The following is an 11,853-nucleotide window of genomic DNA, read 5'->3' as shown; positions in this document are numbered from 1 at the left end:
TATCGGAAGCAGTTCTAAAACGCATTGTTTGTGATTGCTAATTTATTTGGGTAGGCCTACATATTATTGGCATTGTATATAGTATTTGCGTGAATGCACGAATTAAAAACGCGTTTTTTGAAAAGGCTAGTACACAAATATTTTTGATTGGATTAATAATGAACTATTACAACGACACTTTAGTAACTTAATATTAGACAATAGCTTGAGAGCGAGCTTTATAAAGTAGGGTGGGGGGAAGATGGGACACCTTTAGGACGAAATATCCAAATATTCTGATTGTGTTTTAAATAACTATAACAGTCTATGGGAGTCGTGGGGACACAGTTTTATAATTCTTTGAATTTTCTTCGTTTACTACTAAATAAGACGAGAAAATAGAATAAAAACGTGTCCTATCTTCCCCCACCTTACTATACAATTTCAAATGATTAATAAATGTGTGATGGTATACATACAGCATCAAAATGTATAGGATTACACGACATTATTATGAATTAGAATCTTGTGATTACTCCAATTAGGGCAGAGACAACGACAAAAAGCATGGAACCTTTAGTGGTATTCGATCCCCCAATTGGTCGGTCGTTGCAATTCTCAGTTTCACAACACCCGATGTTACAGTTTCTGTAAACGTAATGATTGCGTTTGATAATACGTCATGACGTCACTCAACGTCACTGTTACGTTATTTTGGAGTAAATCACGGATTTTTGTATTTGCACTTTCGTGAAAATTACTTTTACGTCATTTTTCGCTCGGTTCTATGAGGCTGACGTCACCACTGTTTTTAATGACGTCATCATTACTTACGTAACTATGGCCGAATTAAGCTGGTCAATTTTTAACAAGTTTTTCAAACTTCCAGCACAGTCCGCCTTCCAGACTGAGCAAGCAGATTGAAGGGCGCAACTGTACCCAATACCATCGACTGTGTCTGAATAAAACAATAAAATAATAAAATAAATAAATGAATGTAAATTGCTTTTGTTCTAACATGTTTTTTTTTGTTTCATACACCTCGTACCCGCTTATTCGATTTACCACGTATGTTACTTTGCGTGGTAGTTTATTCTCTAAATGACTAACAATTTAGACAACCAATTAGTGACCATTGGGTTGGAGCAATTGCCGTTAAGTGTCTTGCCCAAGGACACATACGCGCACAATACTAACAGCGCCGAGCCGCGAACCCGTAACCTAAAGACAGCCAGATAAAATGCAGAACAGAAAAAAAATCTGCTTACAGGTGTTAAGAATTGCGGTGGCGGAAATTCTAACGCAGGTTGCGTTATTGCCAAACTGGGCACATTCCGTAGAAGTAGAGTTATTGCTGACGGGAAAGATTGTGGAGTTCGACCTTGTAATGTCCAACCCGTTTAAACATCGTAACGGGAGAGCATATTGGAACAGAAAAACCAGCGCGAATCCGAAATATTTTAATATATTCATAACTAAGTGCTGCGGAAATTCAATACTGTCAAAATTCTTGGATTCGTATCCAGATTCTCTGGTTCTCCATCCCGGCTGGAATTGATTCGTATTTAACTATAGTAGGGTGGGGGTAGATGGGACGCCTTTACTTTTTATTTTCTCGTCCCATTTGGTAGCAAACAAAGAATATTCAAAGAATTATAAAACCGTATCCTCATGACACCCATACAGACCGTTGGTAATTGTTTAAAACACGATCAGGATATTGGATATTATGTGGTAAAAGGTGTCCCATCTTACCCCACAGTATTATATGCAATCCTGGATAGAGAAACATTTATACGCAACGACACAGTCGTCTTCCCCCAATAAATCGTACAAACCAAGTTTTATCCACACGGTTTAGAATCGGCTCTATAGGTGATATTTTGAACAAACCAAAGCTATTTCTGACGTGAGTTATACCACGGGTGTCTTATTATACACTAGACACTGTGTTTTCAAACACCTCGTGCTCACTGTCGAGCTATAACGTAGACACTTTCTTATATACGCCTGGAATTTACAAAATTTACTTTCAATAGGAATACTTTTATATGCTAGACACATTTGCATATCGTGCGAAATAAAATCAAATCAATAATATGAACAAAGTCTCGGGTTTTATAGCAAAGAACATCGCGTGTGATGTAAAAGGAAGCTTTCTTTAACATTAGTACAATGGAAGTTATGCGAAACTAGTTTCGAAAAAACTGACGTAAAAACCCCCGAACGTTAAACCTAAAGGGCGCGGCCGGACACGTTAAACCTAAAGGGCGCGGCTGGCTCAAAGGCGTGGGACACGCCAGCATTCAAAGCAACAAAACCATTGCTGCGGTTTATTTATTCGTCTGACTACCGCATAATATGTGGGGAAAACACTAAAACCAGTATACAAATGAACAGCTGTTGCGAAGGCCGAAGTATAGAGTTTCAAAACAATTAAAACTCATTTTCGGTTTTATTGAATGTTAAAAGCACTAAACGGAAAGTGCCCACCCTACTATAATCCGATTTTATATAGGCTGCTACACTTATTCTTGGACAGTTGGTTGGTTAGAGACCTATTACTTCACAAATAAAGTGAATTTCAATGAAACATATGTCAAGTTGAACAGCTCATGTTTTATTTGATTTTATGCGACGACTATAACATGCAATTTAAAAGCTAGAGAACACGAAAGCAATGATATTTAGTCATGATGAGTTAATAATATTTTAAATAAACACTTCTAAATATATATGGACTTAAGCGCTTTTTTTGTGCTGCGTAAAGGCATACGTGTTTATATGGGCGATTTTTCATCAATTTAGTAACCGTTCTGTTTGAAATACTCCGCTCGTTTTATAACATCAGCTGAATAGTTATTGCCTGTTGTTCCTCTATCGATCCCATCAGGGGTTCGTACATTGCTGACCCCAAAGTTGTACGCCGCCACCCCTCCGCGCAGTTGCAAGTCAGGAGACCAGGTAGGAAACTTTTTCTCCACTGCATTGATTGAGTTTCGCAGAATAGTAGCACCCTGGTTTATATGCTCGTTGGAGTAAGGTCCGCCAATCGGTGTATGGTGCCGCTTATCAACCTGTTAAAGAGGGTACGCAAAAAATGAATTCATTTAAAAAGTAATATAGACGGCCGGGGTAAGATAGTATATTTTTATTTACTTTTTTACCCTATTTAGTATATAGTAAAGAATATTAACAGAACTATATAACTCTATATAGCTCGCGACTCTAAAAGAGCGTTGTTATTTAAACAAATATGATAGAGTAGAATGGAGAAGATGGGACACCTTTAGCACATGATATTCAAATATCCTCATCGTGTTTTAAACAATTAACAACGGTCTATGGGAGTCGTGAGGATACGATTTTGTTATTCCTTAAATGTTCTTAGTTTACTACTAAATGGGACAAGAAAATAAAGTTAAAAGGTGTCCCATCTTCCCTATCTTACTGTATATTATGTGTGTAAACTACACCGCCATTCTGAATTCATTTAAATTAGTCGTTGCAGATGCCGGCGGCGCGCGTCACGCAGCACTCCACGGTAATTGCAAGTTACATTCCTTGGTTTTCTTGTGTTTTGTCTGGGTTTGCGTTCGTCATTAGTTCATTTTAGTGTTAGCTGTGTAGACGTGGAGTTCTTAAACTTTGTTGTTAGCCGTTTTAGTTTTAATCTAACCGTTCTCTTTTCTATTTGAATAAGCCCTTTTGAATGCCAATTGTATGGCATCAGTATTTAGGAAACGCTGTCTTAAAACAACTGTTTTTGTTCGTATGCTGGGTGTTCGTACCGCTACGGTGCTGTGCCATAATTAATAATATAGTAGGATTGGGAAAGACGGGACACCTTTTCATTCTATTTTCTCGTCCCATTTGCTAGTAAACAAAGAACATTCGAAGAATTATTAAACCGTATCCTCACGACTCCCGTAGACTATTGTTAATTGTTTAAACACGATCCGATTATTTGGATATTATGTGCTAAAGGTGTCCCATCTTCCCAAAACCCCACTAGAGTATTAATAACTTTATTTGTCTCTTGAACTCGATTACGGCAGCAAAGATTTAGAAATATTTTATACAAAAAGACAGGATATATAGCGACAAAACAACAGTTGTGTTAAAACAGGCTTAAAGTTAAAACATATTTACATTTAGTTGGAAGAAAATCCGCGTGGTCGCTACACCTATACTCCTATACTGTATGTTCTTGTTACAGCTGCTTTCTATAGTCTGTAGTGCGTGTACTGAGTAATGTTTTGGCTTTGTTGTTTTAAATTGAGGCTTTGGCTTGATGTGACTTCGTGTCGGTTACGTTATATACCGGTATCTATATCCTACGCAGTATTATATACTATTATATATACGTTTTAAGCAACAATATCTACCCGTAGCTGAGCCCAACTACATAGGCTATACATATAGTATAGGGTAAGGGAAGACTGAACATCTTTAGCACATAATATCCAAAAATCCTGATCGTTTTTAAAACAATTAACAACGGTCTATGGGATTCGTGAAAATACGGTTTTATAATCCTTGGAATGTTCCTTGTTTACTATATACCAAATGGGACGAGGAAACGGAATGAAAATGTGTCGCATCTTTCCCTCACCCTCCCAATATGCCTACGTCAAACAAGTTTCCTTTATACTTCCAGCAACGCTACAACTAGCAGCCGTTCAGGTCTACGCGGCATATTTACCTGCATTATACCGAAACCGTTTCCATGGTCACCAAGCCCGTCTTTGTCCAATGCTCTACCGCCATTGCTTTCGCGGCTTGCAATACCTGTACAGATAAACGCAATAATACACTTTCCCAGTGGTATAAGATGGGACAAGCTTGGACATGTTTTTATTCTTTTTTCTATTATAGGCCTAATGGTAAACAAAGCATATTTACAGAACTATATTACCGTATAGCCTCGTAACCCTAAAAGGAAGTTGTAAATTGTTAAAAACACGATCAGGAAATATGCGATTTAGGTGCTAACAGTATCCTATCCTAACTAGCAGTATTATAGCTGTCCAATTTGGTTTACCTGCAATCAGAGAAGGTTCTAGATTGTTATTTCTTGCAGCTTGTATAATTCCCTCTTTATATGTCTCCATCGCACGCAGATCTTTTTCATAGGCCATGTTATTTTACAATGTTATACTTTGATACACAGGCAAATTATCCGTTATTTAATGCCCTGTTCCTGTATATATTTGAACATAGCGCCATCATATTATATAGTAGGGTAGGGGAAGATGGGGCACCTTTTCAGTCTGTCTTCTCATTCCATTTGGTAGTAAACAAAGAACATTCAACGAATGATAAAACCGTATCCTCACGACTCCCATAAACCATTGGTAATTGTTTGAAACACGATCCGGGTATTTGGATATTATTTGCTAAAGGTGTCCACTCTTTCCTCCCTACTACACCTATATTGCTGCATCGTGAAAAGTTTGCTAAATGAACTTACCTAGACTTTTGCTAAATGAACTTACTCTGTAAACTTATAAGGTTTGCTAACTGAACTTACCTATAGCCCTTTACCGGTACGCTATACGCTGCTGGTGCTATAATACCAGTTAAAAAATGAAGCGTATTCTGACGTATTGTTTTGAAATTAGATATCCTGTTTAACACTCTTCTACAGCTTACATTACCTTTTACCTTGCGGTCTCTACTTCACATGAAGCCCACGCTTGGGCTTGGTTCCCTTTTGTAGTTTTATTACCCAAGCCTAAGTTTACGACCCAAACTTACGCTATTGTGTGCCTACATGTACAAAAGAATCGTAAAAAATCTAATATACAATAAGCTTTAGTGACAATCTGTTTTCGTAGGGACAGGAATTCGTACTGTTGGGTAAAAGCTTTGGAACTTGACTTTGTCCGTAAATATAATCGCTGTCCTCAGATAAAATCTCGGTTATGCCACCTGGATCAGAGAATACAAGTCATAGTTTTATATATGTCGTTCATTTATTCTAGTTTTATTGGAATAATATTAAACTCGCAAAAAAGTTGGTGTAACATTAACAAAAGCAAAATGGAAAGAATACAAGTATTTAACAAAAGTTAAAATATCAAAAAGTGCTCCCCGTCGGGGAATCGAACCCCGGTCTTCCGCGTGACAGGCGCGGGATACTCACCACCAGAGCCATAGAAATACCGAGTAGTCCAACCCATTGTTACGTAAAACACAAATTGAACGGCAATTTGGCTCCAAAATAACACATGGGACTATACGAAGAAGACGGAAAAAATTTTCCGCTAGAGGCGGTAATTATTTAAATTAAAAAATACGAAAAAACGAACAAAACAGCACTACAAAGTGTTAATAAGTGTAAAATAAATTAATTAAATAATAAAAATACCTTTCTAAATACATAAAACACTAGTAAGAACATATTTCCCACATTAGGTCGGTTATATACGTTCTTTCGTTGGGGTGACTGTCGTCGAGTCTGTGGTGTAGCGGTTTGCGTGCGGTCGTAAACTCTCTTTGTTTCATTTTTACCGGGTTCGAGTCCCGCACAGTGGAATACTTTTTTTATATTTTTTTTCAAGTTTTTTTTTGTTTGACGAGTTTGGGGTTAGGAGTTGGGGGTTAGGGGTTAGGGGTTAGAGGTTAGGGGTTAGGGGTTAGGGGTTAGTGTTAGGGGTTAGGGGTTAGTGTTAGGGGTTAGGGGTTAGTGTTAGGGGTTTATATCTTATTTGTATAAACCGTGAAACTAACTGCTCCCCATAAAATAGAGAAACGAATTTGTCATCGCCTCCTAGCGGAAAATTTTTTCCGTCTTCTCTGTATAGCTCCATGTCAAAATAACACAGTATGTATAGGGAAAATGTCTGTTTTTCGGTAAATTACAGAAAAACTTGGGCCTAAAAACAAATTTAAAGGTTGAAAAATGTAAAAAACATGTGTTATTTGTTTTCTGTGTCAAAAAAAGTCAAAAATTAGAATTAGAAGCGGTTGATTTGCGACATTTTAGTCATTTAATGCGGCTAAATTTATACATTTTTTCTAAAAAATGCTTGGCAAGGTAAATAGAAGCTGTTTTACACCTTCACACAATAGGAAAACACAAACAAAACTTAACAAGTTCGTTTAAACCCTTTGTCAAAGTCACCACTTTTGCTCTATTTTGGACACACATAGACGGCAGTTGGACTACTCGGTGTTTATACGACTCTGCTCACCACCAAAGAGATTAAAACCAATGAGTGGAAACTCTGACGTAACAATGGGAAATTTGGTAATTTTTTTCGTACCCCGTCACGCTTTAATGCATCACGAAAAAGTCAAAAATATCGGTAACTAGGTACAATCATAGAGATTAAAACCAATGAGTGGAAACTCTGACGTAACAATGGGAAATTTGGTAATTTGTTTCGTACCCCGTCACGCTTCAATGCATCACGAAAAAGTCAAAAATATCGGTAACTAGGTACAATCAAAGAGATTAAAGGGCCTAAACACACCCCAAATGTACTTCGCTTTAATCGATAGAGTGTGTTTTTCTAATTCCAACGACACCTTACTTGTTTTAATCGGTTCTGTATAACCAAAGATATTCCAGCTCAAACACCGTGAAATTCAAGAAACTGATTTGAAAGTTGCGTGGCGAAAAAAATTGAGAAGTGTACTACCCACGGGACAAACACGTAACAAAATTGTTGAAGCGTGGCCGCTCTCATTCAGAAAGGCGAGAGGCAGTGTTTTCAGCGAAAAACGAGAGAACAAAAAAAACGCAAAAAAGCACAAAAAAAACGCAGGTTTCGCTTTTACGAATGAATCAGTCACGTGACTAGTACGTTGCTACGTCACAATCACGGAGCTCGTAGTAAAAAAAAGATAGCGCTAGAGATCACTGTTTGAGGACGAATATCTTCGCCTATACTGGACCAATTTTAATAAGCAAAGTATTTTTGGAATCAATAAAACGGTCGCTTTATGAATTTACCATAAAAAATAAAAGTGACGTGGGGTGTGTTTAGGCCCTTTAAAACCAATGAGTGGAAACTCTGACGTAACAATGCCACCGGGATCAGAGAATACAAGAGATCACAGATCTAATGAATGAACACGTTTTAAACTAATTAGCATAAGATAGTAGAGTCGGGGAAGATGGGACACCTTTAACACATAATATCCAAATAGCCTGATCGTGTTTTAAACAATTAAAAACGGTCTGTGGAAGTCGTGAAGATACGGTTTTATAATTCATTAAATGTTCTTTGTTTACTACCAAATGAAAAGAGAAAACAAAATGAAAAGGTGTCCCATCTACCCCCACCCTGCTATATTAGTTAACCCTTTTTCTACACTGTCGACTGGGCTCGATCAAAAACAAATCTGAAGTAACCAACAAAACGGGTTCTAGTCGCCATTGGTGACTGTAGAGCAGTAGGCAGAATGTATTTATACATGTATTATAACCAATGAAACTTATGACGTATGAGGATTGAGTGATTGGTAAAGAATATGTGTAAATACGCTTTGTACAACTCCTGTACCATGTGTTTATTGTAAACTTACACTAGTTAACGTTGTGGTCGCTTAAAAACGATTGTTTTCATGAATTTTGACAAACCGTAATCACGCAGTAATTAGGTAATGTTAGAAGTTAATATTACTCATATGATGTTGAATTAAAAATAATGTTTCAATTACGATTAATGATAATACGGTATAAGAGTAGTGCATTTAATGCGTCCCCACTTAAATGCTAATAGTTTGATTCAGTCGTGAATCGTTGTGCAGATATAACACGCTTGCCGTCGTTTCCCGCCAAACTCCAGACAGTGTTTCCGCTATGTAAAGTGCATGAGGAAAGTAATCGTTAATTAATCGCTCATCGTGCGGTTTTAAATCTGAAAATTCAGTCTAAAAATTATAAATATGTATTACGATTTGATTTCAATCAAGAGATTAAAAAAAAGGCCAGAATTGAGAATTAGAATAAGTGCGGAAAATAATCGCCCTATCAGCAGCAACAACAACAACAACAACAAAGCCAAGAACAACTGTTCGACGAAAAAGGATCTATATGACCACTAACGTGTTCAATAACGTGTTCATTAAGTCATAGTTTTATGTCGTTCATTTATTCTAGTTTTATTGGAATAATATTAAGCTCGCAAAAAAGTTGATGTAACATTAACAAAAGCAAAATGGAAAGAAAATAAGTATTTAACAGAAGTTAAAATATCAAAAAGTGCTCCCCGTCGGGGAATCGAACCCCGGTCTCCCGCGTGACAGGCGGGGATACTCACCACTATACTAACGAGGACTACGGAGAGAAGCCGTCGAAACAACTAACATAAAGCACAGACGCGTCGGTGCTGTATTGTTAGTTCGCTTCAAAGTTCGTATACGGACATTAAATATAAACTCTGCTGCGGTTAACCGCATTATGAATATGCTGGTCGCTGGCCTCTTGAATAAGAGACTTTAATATATTTTATTATATGCATTTATTGTGAATTGGTATCAGAAAAGTGGCTGAACTTTTCAATCGGATGTTTTTTAAGCTGTTTTTAAAAGCCGTTTGGTTTTTGAAACTTGTTGGTACCTTTATATCACATTTGAGCATCTCTATCCATAAACAATTTTAATTTTTTTCGTTGGTATGACCCTTTAAACACACATATATTTCTTTTGATAATCTTATATTTTCGTAACCATTTTTAAATGACAAATAACACATTTACAAATTTTGAGCTAATTTTTGTGGCTTGACTTTTTCTTTTGCATGTTCTATCAATGGCAATAGCTTTTCCTCTGCTGCCAAAATACGAATCATTTCAATTATAAATGGGAGATAGTTATGTTTTCTTCTGATGTTTTCAACTTGGTTTCTTTGTCGCTTTTGAGTCTCATCATTCAGCAAGCATTTGCATTGTTCTAAACTTTCCATTAGAATTGCCAGGGGAACTCTTTGTTCTGAAAAAAACAAAACAAATGTAACTAACTTATTCTCAAATGGCAGGGCAGTTATAACATGGTTGTTCTGTTTCCCATGCTCATATTCACTTACGAGTTGCCACATAACTGTGTGGAAAATTAGAGTTTGGTCCATATTCACTTACAAGTTGCCACATAAAAGTTTGAGGAAAATTAGAGACTTGGAGTTTAGGATTTTTTTTTGTATGGTTGACAGTTAAGATAACCAGTAAGTGATCTCTGGGTTGCATCATTTGTCGGTAGGTGTTTTTCCCGAGGACAAACTACCCATAAAGTTGCAGTGCCGTGCCACGAACCTATATCCTCTGGCCTGTGTTTTATGACGCCGAAAAAACAAACTGTTTTTTTTACATTGACTTTTGCCCAACTATGTCCCATAATTAGCTTAATATTTTTCAATTATTATATTAAAATTTCAACTAAAACTAAATTCAATTCTGTCCACTGTCTTTAGTTTTACACATTTTAAGTATACAAAGTTCCTATTTGGATATTTGTCTGAATTAAGTGACATGTTGGTAGTATTTCCATAAACAAAATAACTAACAACCAAATACCTTCTTCTTCCATTGCGTCATTGTACCCGTCAATTAGAGTAGTTAATTTTTCAATCTTTTTTTCCAGCATCATCTTTTTGTCCCCCACAACTGCCATTAAGTTAAAGTGTATTTCATCACTAGTGTACCGCTGGATTCTTCGTTGAATAATTGGCCTGTAAATATTTTTCAAGGCATAAATTATTAAAAATAGTTATACACGTGGGTGCCTATCTTTGTGAAAACCAGGGTTCTCATTGGGCTATACTTTAATTGGAGCGATTTTATCAATTAACATGTTACTATGTGTACCTAGATTCTTTAAATAATTGATTTCATGACATGCATGAAATCAGTTTAACTAATATAACAAAACAGAAGGAAATTAGCGACAAAACGACGGCTATTATAGACAAATTAACAATGCAAACCGATAAGGATACAAGATTACTGAAGTGAAAATTGCATTTACCTGACTGTTTCAATCCAGTCATCCCCTTCTACAGGACCATGATCAACTGGCCCACTTTTCAAGCCATCTAGTTCAAGAACACGGCCATTTACTTGCACATATCCCACAAAATGATAGCTGTCTTCACTTTTCGTAGCTTTTTCATCATACTCAAACACTTGCTGCCTTGAAAAACTGTTGTGAACTTGCTGAATGACTTTGGAATTGCTGAGAGCCAGTCCCCGCATAGATGCATCAAAACACTGTGTGAAGTTCCTGAAGTCTTCAAGGGTGCTGCCCAGCACTACATCTTTATGTTTTGTATTTAGAAGTATATTTATGATGGCCTGAGTAGCACATGCGTTGCTTATTACTTGTTTGGCAAAGAAAATATCACTCTGTGTTGTCTGGTCTAGTATTGTGCCCTCAGTTTTCATATCTTGATCGTATTTGAATAGGAAAATTAAGCCATGAACTGGCTTTAAATCTTTAAAGCTGTCAGAGTCCAAACTGCATATTTCTTCAACTTGTATTCCCAGTACGCCAAAGTCTTTTATAAGGGCAGAAAAAACTCCGGGGTCGCTTTCGATAAGACACCATTCCCCAGCGGAGCTCATTTTACATTTGCAAAATTTAGTTAACTTGAATTGCAGTAAGTATTGGAGACAGAACTCTGCAATTCTGAGAATACACTACTATTGGTTAAAGTTGAACCAGAATACTACTTTGTACACACGCAAGAACTGTACAGTGTACACGTGACCAGCAACAGGCGTCAGTTGAAGTCTTAATAATAAGGCGTTACATTCATTACAACCGTGGATAAATCATGAATGCGGTAATTAAAGATTGTTTTTTTAAGTTTAAATTAAACTAGCTGTAACAGAATAAAATTAAAGCCGTTTAAGGCCCTAAATGCAC

General features: G+C 36.8%; 3 protein-coding genes and 1 non-coding gene across 4 annotated transcripts; all 4 read right to left on the bottom strand.

Moving 5' to 3' along the window:
• Window positions 1-24: 24 nt before the first annotated feature.
• On the bottom strand, window positions 25-1,628 carry LOC149724856 (uncharacterized). The gene is made up of 3 exons (XM_089892157.1): window positions 1,248-1,628; window positions 814-937; window positions 25-627 (listed from the first exon to the last, which is right to left on the bottom strand). The coding sequence occupies exons 1-3, from the start codon at window positions 1,450-1,452 to the stop codon at window positions 498-500; spliced, it is 459 nt and encodes a 152-aa protein (XP_089748283.1). The 5' UTR covers window positions 1,453-1,628; the 3' UTR covers window positions 25-497.
• Window positions 1,629-2,578: 950 nt separating this feature from the next.
• Window positions 2,579-5,296, bottom strand: LOC149724855 (lysozyme g-like). The gene is made up of 3 exons (XM_089892159.1): window positions 5,024-5,296; window positions 4,685-4,770; window positions 2,579-3,056 (listed from the first exon to the last, which is right to left on the bottom strand). The coding sequence occupies exons 1-3, from the start codon at window positions 5,118-5,120 to the stop codon at window positions 2,784-2,786; spliced, it is 456 nt and encodes a 151-aa protein (XP_089748285.1). The 5' UTR covers window positions 5,121-5,296; the 3' UTR covers window positions 2,579-2,783.
• A 3,903-nt stretch (window positions 5,297-9,199) lies between these two features.
• On the bottom strand, window positions 9,200-9,271 carry Trnad-guc (transfer RNA aspartic acid (anticodon GUC)). Its single transcript has one exon. It is a non-coding gene; the product is annotated as a tRNA-Asp (tRNA).
• Window positions 9,272-9,633: 362 nt separating this feature from the next.
• LOC149724853 (ubiquitin carboxyl-terminal hydrolase isozyme L5-like) lies at window positions 9,634-11,815 on the bottom strand. Its single transcript, XM_089892152.1, has 3 exons — window positions 10,954-11,815; window positions 10,503-10,657; window positions 9,634-9,924 (listed from the first exon to the last, which is right to left on the bottom strand). Exons 1-3 carry the CDS (start codon window positions 11,547-11,549, stop codon window positions 9,689-9,691), a joined length of 987 nt encoding a protein of 328 aa, XP_089748278.1. The 5' UTR covers window positions 11,550-11,815; the 3' UTR covers window positions 9,634-9,688.
• Between the last annotated feature and the right edge of the window lie 38 nt (window positions 11,816-11,853).

The sequence above is a fragment of the Ciona robusta genome, chromosome 14 (assembly GCF_009617815.1).
Source record: "Ciona robusta chromosome 14, ASM961781v2".
Classification (NCBI taxonomy): Eukaryota; Metazoa; Chordata; class Ascidiacea; order Phlebobranchia; family Cionidae; genus Ciona; species Ciona robusta.
The sequence above is the reverse complement of the archived record's forward strand: the minus strand, read 5'-3'. Positions and strand labels throughout refer to the sequence as shown.

What these genes read in the sequence shown, in the direction of transcription:
- LOC149724856 (XM_089892157.1), bottom strand. Translation starts at nt 1,452, where the DNA reads ATGAATATATTAAAATATTTCGGATTCGCGCTGGTTTTTCTGTTCCAA. An exon ending in CACCGCAATTCTTAACACCT is followed by an intron (nt 938 to 1,247) that starts GTAAGCAGATTT and finishes TGTTTTATTCAG; the next exon opens with ACACAGTCGATGGTATTGGG. An exon ending in CTTAATTCGGCCATAGTTAC is followed by an intron (nt 628 to 813) that starts GTAAGTAATGAT and finishes TTACGTTTACAG; the next exon opens with AAACTGTAACATCGGGTGTT.
- LOC149724855 (XM_089892159.1), bottom strand. Translation starts at nt 5,120, where the DNA reads ATGGCCTATGAAAAAGATCTGCGTGCGATGGAGACATATAAAGAGGGA. An exon ending in AGAACCTTCTCTGATTGCAG is followed by an intron (nt 4,771 to 5,023) that starts GTAAACCAAATT and finishes TTATCTGTACAG; the next exon opens with GTATTGCAAGCCGCGAAAGC. An exon ending in ACGGTTTCGGTATAATGCAG is followed by an intron (nt 3,057 to 4,684) that starts GTAAATATGCCG and finishes CCTCTTTAACAG; the next exon opens with GTTGATAAGCGGCACCATAC.
- LOC149724853 (XM_089892152.1), bottom strand. Translation starts at nt 11,549, where the DNA reads ATGAGCTCCGCTGGGGAATGGTGTCTTATCGAAAGCGACCCCGGAGTT. An exon ending in GACTGGATTGAAACAGTCAG is followed by an intron (nt 10,658 to 10,953) that starts GTAAATGCAATT and finishes AAATATTTACAG; the next exon opens with GCCAATTATTCAACGAAGAA. An exon ending in TGACGCAATGGAAGAAGAAG is followed by an intron (nt 9,925 to 10,502) that starts GTATTTGGTTGT and finishes TGTTTTTTTCAG; the next exon opens with AACAAAGAGTTCCCCTGGCA.